This window comes from Gallinula chloropus (genome assembly GCF_964237585.1).
Source record: "Gallinula chloropus genome assembly, chromosome: 2".
Taxonomy (NCBI): Eukaryota; Metazoa; Chordata; class Aves; order Gruiformes; family Rallidae; genus Gallinula; species Gallinula chloropus.
The window spans coordinates 140680043-140700863 of NC_140086.1; the positions used below are offsets into that span (position 1 = coordinate 140680043).

General features: G+C 37.6%; 1 protein-coding gene across 1 annotated transcript; it reads left to right on the forward strand.

The window, feature by feature from the left end:
* Nucleotides 1–465: 465 nt before the first annotated feature.
* Nucleotides 466–20442, forward strand: SLC25A40 (solute carrier family 25 member 40; the record flags this gene model as incomplete). Its single annotated transcript, XM_084279884.1, has 10 exons — nucleotides 466–559; nucleotides 2491–2550; nucleotides 3715–3821; nucleotides 5056–5123; nucleotides 7352–7476; nucleotides 8743–8916; nucleotides 12044–12153; nucleotides 12469–12550; nucleotides 14442–14522; nucleotides 19826–20442. 10 exons carry the CDS (start codon nucleotides 466–468, stop codon nucleotides 19939–19941), a joined length of 1017 nt encoding a protein of 338 aa, XP_084136010.1. The 3' UTR covers nucleotides 19942–20442.
* Nucleotides 20443–20821: the final 379 nt, after the last annotated feature.

Genomic DNA, 20821 nt, shown 5'->3' on the forward strand with positions numbered 1-20821 from the left:
AGGTGCTTTAAGATCTGGTCACACTTCTCATTATCTGACTCTGGTTTCACTGTGTAGTGTAATACTACATACGTAATACTGTGGTTTATATGCCACAGGCCCATATTAATATTTGTACAGATGATTTACATACTCCTAAACACTTTGTTACAGCAAAAGGTAATATATATTAAATAATGTGGTTTGTAAAAAATATGAACATTGTAATTCATGTAAGAAAGATTTGGAAAGTTTATTGTAGTTTAGAAAACTCAGATTGTTTACAAAACATGAGCAAATACTCTGATTTCCAAAAATTATGGAGATGTTTGTATACAAGTAGAAAACTAATACATACATTATTGCTGCTGGTACTGTATTAATGAAAAATTTAAGTATTTTTTCTTTTGATTTATTTCACGTTTTGAACATAGGCTTGCATAATATTTTTCTGTTCCTTACAGGTTTTTCTTCAGGAATAAAGCCATGGCTGAAATGAGCGATAGCAACTTACATAAACCAACCATTGTTCAGCAAGCAATAGCCTCTTGTTGTGGAGCTGTAATTACATCATTATTTGGTAAGGCAAACTATCAAGCTTACCACAGAGAGAAACTCTGCAAAGTGATTACTCTTCAGTTTGATTCAGAATGATGTCTGCATATATATTGTTTATAAATTGACAATAATATTTTAAACAAGAATGTTTTTGAATAATTTTCTTATATTTTTATATATTTTAACAAATGTACTTAATTGAAATCTTTGCTGTCCTGATAATCTTTAACCATTTCTGAAAATAAGAATAACTTTTATTAAATTTTCATTTCTATGGTTTTTTCCCTCTTGGTGTAGTAATTCATTGCTTTATCTCTGCAAGAAACAAAATTAATAATAAAAATTAATTTCCATATTTCCTGCTTTTTAAAAATAGATTTTAAATAAAAGTCTCCTTTACAGAACAAGACACAAATCCTGTGAGGTTGGCCTGTGTGAGATGTACCCTTCATGTCAGCGTTTCAGGAGTAACATTTATTTATTCTGCTGTGATGCCCTACACTGTCAAAGCTTTTTATTGGGGGAACTGGCAGGGGGAGCTGTCCCTAGACACTGCTTTTAAGAATAGCTTTTTGTTAGCCTTTTAAATTTCTTGATTCATCTTGCACAGTCACTCCTTCCCCATGTGTACCTAAGGAGGCATTGGTTGATTAGATTCAGCACTTCATATCCCTTGAAGCCCTTCAAGCTCATTAGCTTATACTTCATGTCACAAGTACTTTTTGGCTTTAGCTGTCCTTTGGTTCTGACTTTTAACACTGATTATGCTGCAAAAAAATGTGCAATTTCAAAGTGCAATTTTCCCCCCCCCCCCAATATTTCCAAAGTATTGCAAAATAGGATCTTACCAGGAACCTGTCAAATTCTTAGTCTTTTAGTCTCTCTTGATGCCCTGTGCCCTGTGATGTTAGGTACTGTAGCTAGCAAAGCTATATCCTACCTGCGGAATTCCCAACATGGATTCCAGCTGTGTGCATGTAAGATTCTAGTACAGCAGCATTGGTGTCAGTATTTGAGACCTCAAGAGGTATAGGAGACCTGTTCCTTTCTAAAGTGGCAGCTAGGAGATGCAGAGAATGTGTGAGTGCCTGAAATGCACATTTAGATCCTTACACTTAGCTATGGAAATATGACCCAAGTATTGAACCTTCTGTCAGTCAACAGAGAGGCTTCAATAGAGAGCTAAACTGCGAGTCAGTTGCCTTGAATATATTTGTGCTTACTGAGACACGTACTAAAGTATTTGACTTAGTTTCTAGATGCCACTTATTTAGTAAGGTCATAGGTCCTGTGTCATTTCTGTCAGCTCTGGAAGGACTTTGGGACACAGATGGCTCTAGCTGCTTGTACGTAGGCAATTCACACAAGCCCTCAATCAATATAATCAATAGCTGCTGGTCCAGCTGACCAGCTGTGTTGGTGCCTAAGCCTGTAATAATTGTAAAGGCTGGAGTAGAAGCAGTGAAATGTTCACTAAACCTTCGTTTACTTTTCAACAACTCTAAAGTTTTAGATCTTGTTTACATGCAGCAAAGGAAGTGCATCTTGAGCTCAATGTCTTTCCTTTGAACGTGACTATTGTAGTCAGTTTCTTGAAAGAGAATAAACACATGAAAAATGTTGTAATGTTTGACATGCTTGCACCCAAAATCTGATCTCGTATGCTTTGTGGTATGCCACTTATAAAAGGTTAGCAGCAGAGTGTAATATCACAAGTTTTAGCACTTTCAGACAAGATGACACAATGTGTTTTGCTTTAACTTTATCTCTAATATTTGTTATCTATGCAATTGATACTAAATTAGAAAAGATACATATGGTTACTTGTAAACTGATAACATTGTAAAACCTTCTGGAAAAGAAAAGTGATAGAAGTTCATGATAAGCCATCTGTACACTTCTGTATTTTCAGGGAATGCAGGACGTTTCTAAATGACTTCTGTTTCATTGTAGTAACTCCTCTGGATGTTATCAAAACTCGACTGCAAGCCCAAAGCAATCCATTCTCCAAAGGTAAAACAAACATGTAGAGTAATGTAGGACACAGTTTGCTTTTTGTTGTTGTATTTAGCTGATGATTACCATAAGGCTCAGCTACAGAATGTTATCATTTGTTTCACAATAGCGATGTTTGTTTCTTCAGCAGAAGTGGTGTATATGGGAAAACAATACAGTGATAAATATTTTAATTGCTAAGGAAAAAAATGTTCCAGTGAACAGACATTGGAGAAAAAAAACCCATAAATACATACCATTTTAAACAGGCTTTTTTTTTTTTTTTTGGTCTGTCATAGTTTTTGAGGCAGAATGTACAACTATTACTGAGTTGAGTTTAAAAAAAGAAAGCTATTAGTAAATAACATCATATTTCATTCCAATCACATAGGGATATTGTATCAAAGTTCATCTCCTCCAGAATCCAGAGACTTTTGGAAAAGTCGTAAGTCTTACCTAAGTCACCTGCTGCTTGGGTTCTAAATAGATGAAAAAAGTGTACACTCAAAGATATGCCAATAATTCCTACTATTTAGTTGTAATTAATAACTGTGATTTAAAACGAAAGGACATGACTAGTTTTCCATGTTGTATGGGGAGATGGATATTTGCTTCCACACTTGCTGTAAATCAGAAAAAATACTTGTTCCTTGTATCCTGGTTTTTTTTTAGTAAACTCTGAATCCTTCAGAAATCTGAAAATGTGAAGCTTAAAGTATGTTTCTGGCAATAATATTTTGTCAAACGGTCTAAAAGCATGTGATACTGAAGAAACCAAAAACAATTTGAGAGGATGATCTAGTATAAATATGGTCTAACCTAAGATACAGAACCTCCACTTGTAATGTGGATGCTTGGGCTACTCAATAAAAGATTTAAAAGTCTGAAAGATATTCACATAGTTACATCCAGTAGTGACATTCAGGTCTTGCATTGTTCTGGGCCTTCAGCAGATGGTAGTATAACATAAAACTTTTTTCTTGAAGCCTAGGAGTGTAGTTTCATGTAGCCTGGCACTCAGAGGAGTACATTTGTTTTCTCTTACCTAATTTGTTGTCATTGTCTTTCCAGATTATTTTGCCCCTTTGTGTCTAACCAGAGATAAACCTGTGTTGCCGTTATATCCAGTTTGATATTGCTGCTTACAAGCATTAACTATATTCTTATACACCATGTTATTAGGAAAGTGTTTTGTATACTCCAATGGCCTTATGGATCATATATGTGTTTGTGACAATGGGGACAGCAAAGCCTGGTATAAAAAACCTGGGCATTTCAAAGGGACATTGGTAAGAACATTTCACATTTATGTAAAACTGTACATTGAAAACATTTTAAAGTAGCATCCTGTAAATATATTGGGGTTTTTTAAGTTCTAGTATCTAGTTCTGTTATCACTTGAGAGGGTGTTTGTGTGGTTACAATTTGCATGTAATTTGCATGGTGATCAATGATCCCTTCTACTTTCTACAAGAAAATCCATATTCTTCCCTTGAGAAGAACACACTCTGTGGTTTTACTTGCCTCACTTCAGCTGTATTGCCAATATTTGCTGATTGCAGGTACTGATTTTCTGTGCCTGCTTACAGCTCTCTGTCCATAGATCTTCCAGTATGGACCTGAGCTGACCTAACACCACAGGTAGTGTTCTTAAGTTAACTTTGTGTATCAAGTTCTGGAGCCATTGAAACCTGTAGGAGTAGCATTTTGCTCTGACACTTGAAGCAGACTTGCTGTCAAGCACCGATGCTGTTTCATTAATTGAGATTTTGTGTGACTCTGCCTCAGAAGAATGAAATTCTCATGCAAAAGGTTTATTGAGCAGTTTTGCTGTGTTATTTAAAAAAGAATTAGTAATTTTTTAAGTTTGAATTTTTCAATTAACTTTCTTTTATTTCTAGAAGGTCGCTTAGTTTTTAACTGACATGATTTTATGCCCATTTTTGCTGTGACAAGGTATTCATAAAGAAGAATAACTATCATATTGGATCTTCTTTCATGAAAAAAAAAAAACCACAAAAAAACGGTGCTGGACAATTGAGCAGCAAATAAAATTGTTGTGGACATTGTCCAATGACAGGACTGTACAAATGCTTTGCTGTATTTGTTGGAATTACTTCCAGTTAGTTAGGAACTAACTGGAATTAGTTATGTCCTTTCTCCAGTCTTTTATCTATACCCCCCTCTATTGTAAATTTCTTGAAGTTGCTGTGCTGTGTTAGTTCTAAAACCAAATCATTCACAGGGCTGTCAGTTACTGATAAAACCTTACTACTTCAGTACTTTAAAGATGGAAGGAATTTCTTAATTTCAAATACCAAATATTTCTGTTCTGATCAGTGGAACTATTTCTGTTATTAAATATAATAGCTAGCATTAGCAAGTACTAAATTGGAATCTTGGAATGATAAACCATTTTAGAAACATACTTTTTAAATACATACATTTGTTTTCTGCCAACTAAAATATATACTGAGTACAAAAGCTTTGTAGCTAATTATTGCTCTTTGGTTATATTTTTAGGATGCATTTGTGAAAATTATTCAAATAGAGGGAATTAAATCACTGTGGAGTGGACTTCCCCCAACACTGTAAGCTGAATGGTTTTGGTTTTTTTTCTAATTTTGTTAATATGTAATAAATTATTGTTTGAAAAAATACTCCATTATTTAGAGAAGTGAGTATGTTTATTTCTAAGTGATTTAAAAAGGTAAATTCTGAAGTTACAAATAATGATGTAATCAGTTTGATCAGAAACATGTAACATTCTGCCAGACCTTGAGACTTCTCCTTGTGACCTCTTTGATAGATTCTGAGTAGTTAACCAGGAATCACAGCATCACAGAATGTTAGGTGTTGGAAGGGACCTTGAAAGGTCATCTAGTCCAACCCCCCGCCCTGCCAGAGCAGGATTGCCTAGATTAAGTCACACAAGAACTTGTTCAGGCAGGTTTTGAATGTCTCCAGAGAAGGAGACTTCACAACCTCTCTGGGCACCCTCACAGTGAAAATTTTTTTTCCTTATGTCCACATGGAACATCCTATGCTCCAGCTTGCAACCATTGCCCTTTGTCCTGTGATTGGACACCACTGAGAAGAGCCAGAGCCTGTCCTCCTGACACTCACCCTTTACATATTTATAGACATTTATGACATCACCCCTGAGTCTCCTCCAGGCTAAAGAGACACAGCTCTCTCAGCCCTTTCTTCATAAGGAAAATATTCCACTCCATTAATTATCTTGGTGGCCCTGTGCTGGACTCTTTCAAGTGGTTCCTTGTCCTTCTTCAACTGAGGGGCCCGGGACTGGACACAATATTCCAGATGCGGCCTCACCAGGAGAGAATATCAAACTTCATTCTGCCTTTTAGAGATGGTACCCTTACTGTGACTGTCCCCTTGCTGGTGTCATCGAATGATAGGGTTGAATGTGCTTGTTAGAGAATGGTAGTCTTTGATCAATATTTGCTATCCTAGTTTGTTACTAGGATACTTGTAGTAAGCAACAAAACTGTTTCCACGGACTAGTGATGCACCTCATTACCAGGACATAATTTTATTTTTAAACAACTAACTAGAATCTTCTTTAATTCAAAGAATTAAACAACTTTGTCATGGAAAAGAGATCATTCCTTTTCACTCCATGAGAGCAATTTACAGATTTAAGTACTGTTATCAACCCCTCTCCCCCACCCTCTTTTTATGCTTAACAGCACCAATCTGTTTTATCTTGTTCTTCATATTATCCTAGTAGGGCTAGTAATTGAGACCTATATACTTACATCCTCCTCCATAAGCAATCTGAGAAAGTGGTCAAGTTAACATTTACCTTAAAGTTGTTATCTTGTAAGATGAACTGTTATGTGACAGTTCTCTTGTTCCAAATCAAAGAGCCCAGCAGGAAAGCACTTGTACACTTTTGATTTGCACACAGTTTTTGGTATAGAGGCAAAAGAAAGCAAAGCACAGCGGAGTTCAGGCTTTGTTATTTAACCTGCAGCATGTGGGATTTCAAAATGCAAACCTTTAGGATCTAACTGAACTAAGAGGGTCTGTATTTCAGCCATGAAAAAGAGCTTTTTCTTCAACATCTGTTCTGTACAGAGAAAAACCAGCTTCTTGACGATAGAGACTTTCTTAGAAGAAATCTAAACTATGAACTTTTGGGTTTCCAAGCATGCCAGTCTTCACTGTTGGGTTTGGGGTTTTTTTCGTAACAGTGGTATGTGCTCTATTGGCACAGACATAACACAGAAATATGATTGCTGTTTTATAGTAAAGTGTGATGCTTTACCCCTACACTCAGTGGTTATAGATTTACCTCTTTTTGTTTTATCTGTACTGTGCTGGAATGGAAAAAGATTATATTTACTCACTCTACATTCTTTCAAGTAGTGAGAATCATAAGTCTTGATTAAGAGAGAGAAAATACTCTCCAAGGATTAAATGAATAAACTTTTAAGGTCAGGAACAGCTTCCATAATGTATTCTTTGCTTGCTTCATATTCAGATGTTTCAGTTCCTTCTTTATCAAAACAGATCTGAAGCTGATATGAAATACATTTTGACTGACATAATCCACCATAATTTTACTTCTAGTTCTTCCTAATTAAATTAAAAACTAGAAAGCACGGAAATAGGTGTATTTGAAACTCTGAACTAGAGGTGGCAAATCCATGACATGGGATTAATGCTTTTTCTTTGCAACAAAAACATACTTGGAGATGTAACTTTATTTAAGCAAAATACCCATACAACAATGTTGACTTTATGGTTCTGCTTTCCTTGTATCAATTTAGATTTCTCTCTTATATTTTAGAATAATGGCACTTCCTACCACAGTAATCTATTTTACCTGCTATGACCAGCTGAGTGAAGCTCTGAAATCTAGACTAGGAAAGGATGATGAACACATTCCAGTTGTTGCAGGTTCCTTAAGCAGATGTAAGTTGTGATCTGTTTAAAGAGACAACTGAAATAAAATGCCTGTATCTGGTTTTCTTGGCTTTGTTTTGTTGTTTTGTTTATTTTCCAAAGTAAATATGTTGTGCCTTTAAATGAAGGATGATATTATATGGAGCTGGGCATGGGAAGGAATACTGTAATATATACCAATAATAATACCTAGTATTTCTTTGGCAACGTAACCCTCCAACCTGAAATAAAGTGATTTAGTTTTTGCTGTTACATTCTCACTATGTTTGTAATTTGTTCAAAACTGTATAGTTCTAGACTTCTACTCAGGACAGGTTAATTTAAGTCTCTTCTGTGGTGAATCAATAATAATCATCATTATTTCCTAGAATGGAAGCTACATAGAGAATTAGAAGGACAATGAAAATTTACTTGTACTGGTTTTACTACTGTATGATATAAAGGGACTGAATTTTGTATATTTTCTTACTGTTGTTTATCCTTTTCATCAATTTTTATAGAAGTAGCTCAGGTCAAGTATTTTTGGGCTTTCCTAGAAGACTGGTAATGTAGTTTCATATTTTACTTGTAACAACTATTTAAGGGGACTGGAAGACTAGTAAAAAAAAATAGTTATTCTGTCTTGATGTAGCAAATTGTTCTTACTGGGCTGTTCCAGATTTTAAATTCACATGTCAAAGAAGTCTTAACACAGCAACAGGAGAAAAGTGAAATCATTAGAGTCTATTACACGTGTGATAGGAACTTTTGAGGGAGTGGTGACTCACTGAGCTTCCCAGGAGATGCAAATTACTTTATCAGATACAGATTGCCTGCTAAATATTCCTGATGGTTTAAAATAGAATGGCAGAGATGCTTAGAAATCAACAATATCTTAATCTCTAATGATCATTTTTGTCCTTAACAAACAAAAAACCAAACCCAAACACTGCAAACTCACTTTCTTCAAGTTACACTTAAAATGGTAATTATTGAAAACTAATCTTGATACATATTTGAAATTTTCAGCCTATTTATCTAATAAATCTGAAAATGAGGATTCTTAACATGCTACATGGATTACAATGTGCCAGTATTGGAAAAAAAGTAGGTAGACTGAGTGCCTAGAAAGTTTAGGTACTGTGAGTAAATACTGTATTCTTATCTGGAAAGGAAACAGTGGGAATTGTTTGAAGAAAAATGAGAGAGTTAAATAACTTCCTGACTTTGAAGTTCAAGAAATATTACCTGTACATGTTGATTTTAAAAAAAAGCCCACGTTTTTCTCATTTGCAGTTGGTTCAGTTACTCTAGTGAGCCCTCTAGAGCTGATCAGAACTAGGATGCAGTATCGCAAGTTGTCCTACAAGCAACTGTACACATGCTTCAGCAGTAAAGTGGCTATAGATGGATGGCTTTCCCTATGGAGGGGCTGGAGTTCTACAGTTCTGAGAGATGTACCCTTCTCAGGTAGGGGGTTTTTCTGTGCAAGTTTGTGTTACATCAGAAGATCTGTTTATGCATAACTTTTTTAGACTGTTTTTTCATCCTGTGTTTCTAGGTAATTTTAATGGTGGACTCTTAAGAATGACCAAGATTTACTTGTTTTCTTTTGAGTGTTATTAAGCTCTTTGAGTACCTGATTTCTGCCCCCTGCCCCCCATTTTGTCCTTGGAGATCAGCTAAGGTTCACTGTTAGGTTTTCTTTCTCTATACTTTTTCTTCTCATCTTCAGTATCATAGAATACCAGGTTGGAAGAGGCCTCAAGGATCATCTAGTTCAACTTTTCTTGACAAAAAATTGCTTATGCTTGGCAAAAATTCAGTTCAGGCAATGTGGTTTTGAAGGCTTTCGGTAGGAAGCTTTCCCTGATAGGCATAATGTGGTTATTTCCTTACAGAGAAACATGCTGCATCTAAGCATTCTGGTGCTTAATTTTGAAAACTTTTACAAAGAGAGAGTGACACAGTAGCGTGTTTAGGAATTTTTGTTAGGAAGATAAATGAGTTTAACTGCTCAAAAAAACATGAAGTGAGAGCACCACGTGTTAATAAAGCTCCAAAGTTGAAAAGTCTAGAAGGATTGGGAACGTAACTAGTCCCAGGACTGTTCCTTAAGGTAACAAGGACAAAGGAGATCACACTTCCTCCCTTTTTGTCATACCTATATTATGTCGTGAGCTACACAGGTGATTGGATGAGACTGACAAAGGACCGTTTTCCCTCTTCTTAATGACAGTGATGAGAGCCCCTGTCTGAGACCTCTGGTTATCAGAGCCCTTGTAGTTCATCTGGCATCAATTGTCCTTGAAGCAGTTTGTGTTCTTTGGGTGGTATCAGGAAAAACACCTTTAAACACAAAAAAATGCTTCAAACCTATTTCTGGAGGCAGGGAATCCTTCAAGTATTTAACCTGCTATCTTTGTTTTCCTACTTCATTTTCAAGATGATCTGACATGTAATTAACAGTCTCTTGAACCAATCATTGATCGTTTTATGTGATTTGACTGCATTTAGAGGTGCACCTGGAATAAATTTTAAACTGGCTGTGAGCCAAAGCAGTGCATGGTAAGTGGGGGTGATTATTTCGTTAAAAAAATGCACTTAGTGGTTAAGTGAGTTAACAAAATAAAGTTGTTTCAGCCTTTTTCAGAAATAATAATACGCTATTTTCTTTCACTTTAATAGGGGTAGATGTTTGAGGATGTTGGTTGGACTGTGTTTTGGGCTTAAGGGTCCTGTTAATTAATGGGACTTAATTTAGCCTTCCATGCAGGGAAGGCTTCAGTATTTACAGAAACATGCCCTCTCTAAGGCTAAAGGTAACTGTCAGAATTCACCTGGACCTTTTGCCTGAAGTGAATCCAGTTTGATTTTTATTTTTTTAAATTTTACTTACTTTCATTCTCTGCCAAATGCTGTTCTGCTAAGCTTTGTAAGGGAGCTCCAAAATTCTTAGTTTGTCTAATTCCTTCATGTTTCGAATTCCTGTTGCCTGGACTTCAAGTAGAAATTCTTGTTCTCTTATGATTTTTGCCTGTAGCAACTTGGCAGGAGTTAGTGGACTTCCATTTCTCGGCTGCTTTTAGCAGAGTGGGAAGCAGAGTGGGAAGAGGACTGGGAGGAAGCGCCCAAGGAAGAGGGCGCTAAGGTGCTGCTTGTGTGTTCTCTCAGCCCTTCTCAGATCCTCGTGCCCGTGCCTGCTGTTCCCCCACTGGCCCAAAACACTCTGGTTGATGTTAAAGTCGGTCTCCGCTCTGCTCAAGCCTTCACTTCTCAACTGTCTGTGCCCAGTACTTCACAGGGTGCTGGAAAAGTAGAGGCACAGGTTAACATGCAGCTACTGCCTTACAGGTTAAGGACTATTGCTGAAGAGCCATAAGAGCAGGCATTAGTGAAGGAAAATGTATTGAAAAAAAAGATAAAAGAAATGCCACAAAACTCTGATAATGTAGGGGTATTTAATGCTGCTGAATGTCTTTTCCAAATATGTTTTCTGATTAATTTTTTCTTAGAAGTACTGTATGCAGTTCAGCCATGCTCCCTTAATACCTTACAGCTTAGCTCTTCTGTTCGAATGATGCCCCAACAGCATCAGGGTTTCTGGTATTCTAATGGAACAGTCTGTGCCTCTGCTGCAGCTAGCTCAAGTTAGCTCTTTCAAGAGGGATTAAAATCAGTGTAACAATTTGTGTTGGGAAAGCAGCTCCCCTGTGAAAAGAGCCAAGCAGAACAGCATAGGCCGAGCAGCACAGGGTGATTAGAATCCCACTGTGTTACTTGCCCAAGTGTGAATGATGTGCTTCAAGCACACTCCTTGGGCAGCTAGGGAGACTGAATAAAATTTAAGCTGTGAATGTTTAAAGCACAAGAATTGGGTTAATAATAACACTCAAACTCATTCTTTAAGCCATGTTGCAAAGACTGTAAATGGAAAAGGTATACAGGGAAGGGAGTCCTGCAGGCACTTAAGGAAAATTTTGGATTTAAATAATGTATATTAGAGTTTTGTATATTTCAGTTGTAGATTTTCCTTGAACCCTGAAAACCCCGTTCTGAGATACTGCCTACATTTACTCTGCAGAATGTTGGAGGCCAAGCATATGTGCTGGCTGTCTTCATGACAAGAAAACACTGATATTTCTCTGCTGGCACACCCTCCAGAACTCGGTGCTGGATGAGGTGCAGTTATGTTTCAGGATATGCAGCTGTTATTTGCAGTATTTATTTGCCTAAAGCATAGCAAAGTCAGTAGAAAACTACATTTTGATTTATGTTAAATTGAATTTAAAAAATAACCATTTGAGTTCTGTCATGCTTGGGTTAAATTGTATTAAGGTAGGGGTTGCTTTATGGGAATAACAAAATTATTAGGACAATTTGTATCATATGAAGAAATTTTGAATATGGAGAAAAGGGGAATAAGGCAGTCTGTCCATGGATCATCTGAGAGAATGCTTTTATTTTGCTTTCAGCTCTTATTTCTTTTTGCCTCTGTTGCCACAGTAGAATCCTTATGTCTGTACTTGATGAAGGAATTTCTGTATCTGACATGAGCGTGTGTTGTAACGGAAGTTCCTCTTTTTTGTAACCATAGCAATGTACTGGTATAATTATGAACGTTTCAAGAAGATGATGTGCAAGGAAGTTGGTGCACATGAACCAACATTTTTTATTGCTTTTACTTCAGGAGCAGCATCTGGCTCAGTAAGTATACATTTGTGTTTCTAGTAGTACTCTTTATTGTTATCACTAATAAACTATTTAAAAGAGGTATGATTTATATGATCCTCTCAGAAATTGTGTATGTTTTAGGGTGTAACTACTTTAAATCACATGGCCTGGTATTAGGTGTATCTGAATAAATTGCAGTGTTCTGAAATGTAAGACTTTTAGCAACACCAGGTGCTTGGAATCCCAAATGAAGTTTCAAATTGTGTGCACTTTAATTAAAAAAAAACCAAAACCCTAAATTTTAATTCTTTGGTGTCTAACGTTAAAACTGATTTCTTTTCCTGATAGATTGCAGCTGTGATAACACTGCCATTTGATGTAGTGAAAACCCACAGGCAGACTGAACTTTGGGAGAGTGAGACCTTAAAAAGTAAGTTGCTGGTAAGGAGGAAAAAATGTTTGGAAAAATAAAACCTAATGTTTGAGTTATATAGACATTTGGTAAGAATTTTAAATATTTGTCTCCTAAAGTTTATCTAAAAATTCTATCACTACGGCCTTTTTCTTCTCCAGATTGTAACATCTTGTAGGATATATTTTATCTTCTAGGAAAAATGCAGTATTTCATTAATGGCTTGGAGATGGGAAAAGGTGTGAGTTCTGCATCATTTAGGTTGAAAAGATGTTACAAAATATAAACAAAAAAATCTAGAGCTATTACATTTAGGCAGACCAGTATTGCAAATTTGTATATATTTAAGTTATATTTATACAGGCAAATAATTAATTTTTTATAAAACATGCAGGTGAACAATGATCTACTGAAAAAGACTTTTAAGTTTATAAAAATAACATGATAAAATGTTTGCACATGCACTACCACTTTGCTCTTTCATAATCATGTTTTTTTTTGTTAAATCTTAGGCTAGAGAGAGAGAAAGCACTGTGCTTAGGTTATGTACTTTTAACCTTTTAATGTGATTTCAAAGGAATTATATTTGAGGGCATATTAGTGAATATCAAAGCAGTTTTAAAGAATGAAACAGTAGGGAAGTTTCTTTTTAGTTCTGTGTTCAGTAGAGCACCCCACTGTGTTTTATACAAATTCAAGTTATAGCTAAAACCTTTTTTGTTTTTTCATTAACTGGGACCTGGACTAGTGAGGGACTTTCGTTAACTTAAATGTTAGACAGCGTTATGATTGCAGACCAGTGAACAGGCTGAGTGCCAAACAGTTGCTACTTCAAAAACCATTTGAAGCCCTAGTTCAGAAAGATGTATAACTTAGTGCTCACTTTTTGGCATGAGGTTTCATTCTCTCCAGTATTTTTTATTCTGGTATAATTCTCAAGACAATATATTTATGTTTCATTGCAGTGCACACAAAGATCAAAAAAATCTTTAAATATGAATAGTTTCTGTGTTTCAATTCTTCCCTTGTGCCAATGAATGTAAGAATTCGTTGCTAACACCACTTTGAATCGCAGTAGCTGCCATATATTTATTAGGTTGATACTAAATAGATTAACATATATTTAAAATTTCGTTGTGATTATTTATTAAATTCTTTCCAAATCCAGTTGCTGTTAGAGAAAAAAAGTATTCATAGCTGCTTTGGCATTATAGATCAATGAAAGCAGCATGTGAAATTGCACAAAAATATTGCTCCATTTAACACAGCTGCATGTGCCTGCAACACAGGTCGCTTCTAGATGCTGCAATCAGGTTGCTTATGGTATCTCATTTAGCTCTACAAGGGACTGCAATCCATATCTCATAGACCTATACTTTATTGAGTAACAGATCAGTAACACACATTTTGGGAGGGTTTGATTTCTGTGAACTTAGACGTAAGGTGTAGTGTCCTAGCTTAATTGTGATATTCATTCTTATGATTCATTCTTACTGAATCAATTCTGAAAATTTACCTTTAGATTCAGTTTACCATAAGGGAAAGTTCTTGTTTGAAAATCTGAACTGTGGGGATCTCTTAGCTGGATGTCTGAAGTGACATGGAGAGGGGCTGGCTCATTTGAAAGCTATTTGACATTTTTCAACTCTATCAGTTACTCTAGTAAGGAGTATTGTCTCTGTTTGTATACCTTACTCCAGGAGTTAATACAGGTTTTTCCATGTCGTGCAATTTTATTTTGAGTATTTTATTGTGAATTTAACATCCTGTAAAAACAGTATGAATAAAATTAACATAAATTAATTAAACCTAACAATTATATCTGAAGTGCCTGCTCTGATTTCTGAAAATATTCTCCTGTAATATTTTGCATATTACCTAATTGACTGTTTTCTTGTACTATATTGAGTTCCACAGAAGAACTCTTCATCAACCTGGGGAGTTATGAGGAAAATTGTCGCTAAAAATGGGATTACTGGATTATTTGTTGGTAAATATTTTGATATCTTTCTAAAGAAACTCAGACTAGAAATGTTTTTTAATCAGTAACAAGGGATTACAGATGTTAATATGCATAAATGATATAATATTTCCATTTCTGTGAACACTCTCAGTTGTGGAATAGTTCAGAGAGAACTGTGGTAATCTCTTCACAAGTTACTCAACTACAGCTGTCCAAGATGGATGTGACTTTCATAAAAAATAGAGGGATTGGTCGTGACAGGTATGGCTGTATTGACAATTTAAAATGTCAGGAGAAGGTTCAGTTCAGGAAAAATAGGGTTTTTTCTCATTTAAATAGTTTATTGATTTCTTAAACTGTAATGCTTGGTATTTTCAGAAAGAATTAGTACAAAGGAAAGTTAATGGATTGTAGGTTTGGAAGGTACAGTGCAGAGGTGTTTCTAGACTGAGAAAGTTTCATAGGTGCAGTTTTTGGTCCAGTGCTAAAAATTTCAGAACTGTCAGTACTGTTGCAGCACCTGTATTTAGGAATAGCCAGCATCATTTTTCTTGTTCATCTCATACCAATTTCTATGCTCAACTTTTTTGTTTTATCTGTCTCAGAAGCAGATCTTAAATTTCAGAGGATTTTTCTGTCTCACTGAAGTCTTAAGGAAGAATATGCATTACTGGGAACCCAAGGAGTCTGAGTATGGAATAGATATTTTGCAGTAGAATTCACAGAATGAAATACTGCTGCTGCTGGTGGAATACTAACCCAGGATAGTTCCCATCTATCCTATCATGCAGTCATTTTAAGCTGGACTGCAATGCAGGTTTTTACAGAGGACTGGAAGATACGGCACTTATATTAGGGTTTACTTGTTTGCTAGATGGAAGTAGTTATGTAAAATACTGTATATTTGAGGTGTTTAAGGTCATGTAATAACTATTCCCCAACATTTTTTTCCTTTACATTTTTCTATCAAACTAGAAACATGATTTGAAGTCTTCATCAAATCTTTGAGTTTAAACAGGGGGAGAAATGCAATCTTGACAGTTTAAAGAGTTCTGAAAGAGATAACCTACAAGTAAAATTTAAAACCTCTTTATTTCATGCGTACACTTTCTTCCCCTCACTGTGACTTTCTCATGTGACTTTCTTACCCTCACTGGACCTATCAAGGGACCATTGCTGCCCAGCTCTGTCCAGTGTTCAGCACATCAGTACTGTCTTGGTTTTGCTCCAGCTGAGAACTGGGCACCACGCAGCCACTCGCTCTCTAAGAGGGAGTGTGGGGAGGGGGAAGGGCGGGAGGCGGGGAGAAAACCAGAAAAACTAAAACCTCGTGTGTTGGGATAAGGACAGTTTACTGGGATAGCAGAGAGATATATATAATAACAGGACTTTATAGCAAAACATACGAAACGGGTGATACACAAAATGCTGTTTGTCACCGAACCGCACAGCTCAGGCCATACGGTGCAGAGCTGTCCCCAAAACCCGCATGTCCTGGAGCCATGTGCTCCTCCCCCCACCAGCCCCTCATTATACTGACCATGATATAATTGTCATGGAATATGGTCTTTGGCCAGTTTGGGTCAACTGTCCTGGCTGTGTCCCCTCCCAGCTTCCTGGGTGCACCCCACCTTCTTGTTAACAAGGAAATATGAACAACTGAACAGTCCTTGACTGCTTGGCAGCAACTAAAACATCAGCGTGTGACCAGCACTGCTCTCATCCTAACTCCATAACACATTTCACTGGCTACTAGGAAGAAATTAACTCTCTCCTAGCTGAAACCAGGACAAGTGCATAGTTTAGTGTGTAGAAGGTGGTGTTTCAGTTCCTCTGAGCCGTTCAGTAAGACAGAAGGTCGCTATTAAGATGCCATTTAATTGTGTAATTCCTTGATGTATTTTAGTTTTCCTTCTTGCATGGACTGTGTTAAAGACTGTCTTTTAATCTTTGTGGTAGCTTTGGCAAAGATAATTTTTAAGCCTTGGACTACTGCAGGAGTTATTTCTACTGCTGGCCAGGACAGATGTATCCCTGACCACAATAAGATAGCTTGGCCATTAAAAGTTGTGTATTTATACCACACAAAAGAAACCCCCAGGACTACCTTCTGGTGTGTTTTTTCAAATTCTGGCATCTCTGAAACCAGTGAGCCCATCAAAATCAGTTGACCTAATTCTTGGTACTAATTCAAAACCTCCAGCAATGAAGCTGACCATTTTCCTGAGAGGTCCAGAAGGAGGTGTTTTTCCTCATTTTCATCATTCTGGCTCAATTGTAAGAGGACTTTCTGACATCAAGGAGATCATAGAGGCTCCTTAGACCTTACAGGACTTAAGAGTGTCTTTTCCACTGAATAACCAAACTGCCGTGACCAACAGGGTTTTTGTGACCTGGCAAGCGTGACATGAGACAAGACAAATGACATTCCAGCATTGAAGCAAAAATCCTTCACTAGTGCCTCATCCTGAAACTGAGGATTTCTTTTAATTCTTATGATCTTTCAGGGAATGTGCCACTTCTGTAGTTACAGAAATGACTGACTCACTCCTGAGATAATCACCAGTCTTTTCAGTAATTTGTGGTAGATTTAGCCTGATCCCAGAATATATTCTCTTGGAGAATGACATGCAATTTTTCTCACAGAGTTGTAGCTATTTGGCAGCAGCTATCATGGATGCTGCTAGGCATCTGTCAGAGGTTTCTACTTGGCATGCTCTGTCAAGTGAAACAGGAAGAAAAGATTGGGTTTCTCAGAAATTGGTGTTCTTGCATTCTCATCTGTGCAGTCCTAAGCAGACTTGTGTTTCTACTTTCCAAGATGATAACTAAACCAGAAAGTGCTTTGATCATTTAGCTATATGCTGTCCCCCTCCAATTTCCTCTTGGCAACCACCAGATACTCCTTACCCCGTATGCACAGGAACTTCTCCAATAACTAGACTGAATGTCTCTCTACCCTGGGAGAGCTTTGTGGTGAACTACTCTGGGCCAAACTAATTTTTAGAAAAGCCTTTACATGGAGCTGCGACAAACACAGTTGTCCTGATGGGAAGGTCATCTTGACTGTAAAGCTTTGCATGTCTGAGGAGTTCAGGGTTTAGTGGAAAATTTGCTTTTCTGTATGAACATTCTTGAAATATAAAAAAAATGCATCAAATCTTCATTTCTTAAAGATTTTTGTACAATTTTTAGACCATTTGGTGGTGTATCCTCAAGAAATACAACATTGCAGCTCTGTAGCAAGGCAGAGCTCTCAAAATTCTGTCTTAGAGCAGTAACAGTGTCAGACTGTTCATGTCTCTTCCGTGGAGCGCCAAACTTTCTGTAGGCAGTCCTGAAGATGCCACTGGAGGTGCCTGTCATTCTCCTGATGGCTGCAATTCCCTTTTTCTTTCACATTACAGTAGATTCCCACAGCTTAGCATCACAGCAGATGTCTTGATTTCTTGAGTCACAGACTTCTGCATCATATAATTTGTCTGTTTTCAATCTGTCAATATATTATTTCTTATTTTTCTTGAGAGTCTCCTTTAAGTGGAAATGCTTGTGTGCTGCATGGAGGGCATTTTTACAGTAGATTTGTCTGTGCCTCATTAGTTCATAGATGAATGGGGAGGCTAAAAGTTTTCATCCATGGGTTCAAGAGCAGTAGTATGATGACTGTGGAGCCATTTAAGCAAGATGCTGGTATGTTCCTTTGGCTATTCTAGATGCTTATTTTTATACCTTACAGCAAGTCATATTGCAGATCTTGCCTTCCAAAATACTTGTGCTTCATTGTGGTTCATCACCATTGTCACGTTTGTCTGAATAAACATCAGTGTGCTTAGCAAGATGCCTGCAAGTCATCTCAGCCCATATCCAACAAAACAGTATTTTTTTCTTGGATGATGGCTTGGAATGAGGTTCTTAGTTCCTCCAACCTACCTGTAACTAAAGATTCTTTCACCATTCAAAGAAATGCATTTCATGGTGAATGCTCACAAATTTTGCCTAACACTGCTTAGTCCACAACTTAGTATCACCAGAGTGAAACAGTGCTGCTGGTGTCCTGCCCTGAAGAATGGCTGGGGCAGTACTCTGCTGTTGTCATGCACAGAGGTCCTTTGCAGTGCACGTGATGTCATGTATAACTCTGGCAGCCTAAGGAGGAAATGAGAAGATACTGTGATTAAAACGATACTGAGATAAAAGCCTGTAGTTCATACTTAACAATTACAAGGGACATTCCAAACCCATGATACTTACCAGTCTTGTGAACATTCTTCATTCAGGTTCCTTGTGGGAATGGCTACACAATTGGTTGAAGACTTGAAAGACCTGTTTGCATTTGCTGAAAGAGATTAAATTGCTTTACTTGCTAGAACAGGACTTTTGTATATTTCAGAGCACTGGTGCCAGCGGAATGAAAGACACCACAAAGTATCAGTATTATTAGACATTTTGGGTAGAAGTCAGTGAGGATACTTACCTGTAGGTCTTGACATGTGAGTAACAGAGTGTAGAGATGTTCTCTTGATTAACCAGTATGTCAGATAAGTTGCCCACCTGTAGGCATGATGACTGAGGGTATTCTACCTGGCTTCTTGATGCTCTTCCAAAGGGACATAGGTTTTCCACAGGTCTAGTGTCATCTGCACTGGCTCCACGCAGAAGTTTCTGTGTTTCAAGTGGAAGTAGATAGCTGTGTGTAGACAAGTGGATTCGGCCTTATCTTCCTATCTCTGGGTAACTGAATCCCTTTCTGAATTCTACTGACAAGTTCACACCTGATTGTAATGGAAGACATTTAACACCTGAATTCTATCATTTATGCATGTGACCATGCATAATGGTTTTAGCAAAGGTGCTGTGGGTTTTAGGAGATAGTGGCAAAGGAATCACACTTTTATTCAACAGTTGGCATTGACACATACCCACAGCAGCTGGTATGGCCCAGCGTGGTGTTTGAGCCCTTTCCTTGCAGGATTCAGGGCTTCCTGAACCTCTTAACTGCCTCTGTCACAAGCCTCTGTTTGTTCCACGTGAGCAGGAAGTTTGCACTGACACTTTGGGGAGGGCACACTGGCTGCCCTCCGGGTCATCTCTCCTGTGCAGGAGCAAAGGAGCCCTGCAGGGCACTGTGCTCCACCTCTGTGGAGAGACAAAAGGGGCAGCGGCACAGAGCACCTGAGGCAGGCTGGCCACACAGGATAGGATAGGCAAGCACATAATGTTATTAGTGATGATGTCTGCAGCCAGGAATTTCAGACAGGTACACAGTAGTATATATATACTGTGATCATTAAATGGTCCTAGAGTGATATTTTTCTTTCTCTCCTGGGCAGGCATTATTCCTCGGCTGTTTAAAGTTGCTCCTGCTTGTGCTATAATGATCAGCACCTATGAATATGGGAAGTCTTTCTTTTCTCATTTAAATGAAAAAATGAACCAGCATCCTTAATCCTCCTTCATCTGACTGTATGAAGCCAAGAGACATGGTGAAAGATGTGCCAAATTGGAATCTGTCACATCATGCTCTAGAATTCCCAGTGATCTTCTGCCATTACACTTGGGAGCTAAATACAACTTCCATGGTGACTGTTTCACAATAGATAAATTAACTTTTTTCTTAAGAAAATACACATGATTCTTAAACTATCATTGAAGATTTTGGGGCTTCTCTTGCAGCTAGAGGGAGGGGAAAAAAGAAAAAAAGGCAAAAAAATGGAAAAAAAAAAAAGAGGCGCTGACTGTTCTTTGGGGATGATTAAAAGGGGAAAAAAAATCAAGGCTGGACAAAGCAATGAAGAATAACCACTGCCACAGTTCAGGCTGACTAAACATTTGTGTTGGGTATTTAAAATGATGTTCAGAAAATGTGTTTGGGCTTCCCGTTCTGTGAATTGCTCCTCCACAAGGAGGCTGATAGACAATGAATGCAATAAATGCTTATTTATTCCCACTTGAGGGGTGTTTATTTTTGCGCATGTTTGTTATTTGCAGCTGCATATTTTGTGTAAATGTGTATTATAAAATAGTCTTTGGCTGCTCTAGGTCAAACTGGAAGAAGTACTTGCTGCTCTTTAGAAACCCAGAAAGCAGGGGGAGCCAATTGCTAGGGGCTGCCGAGGGACTGGAGTTTCGGGTAATAAGAAATCCAAGCGCACCCAGACTCTGAACACAGCTGCCTGCAGGGGCGCTCTGGAGGATCACTCCCTCCCGCGGTTTTGGGAGGCACAGGCTGTCACTGCCAAGGAGCGCCGAGGCAGGGCCAGGGTCCCTCGGGTGTATTCCCCAGGCACAGGTTTGTGTGGGATCTCCTGGTTTTGAGGACTAGGTTT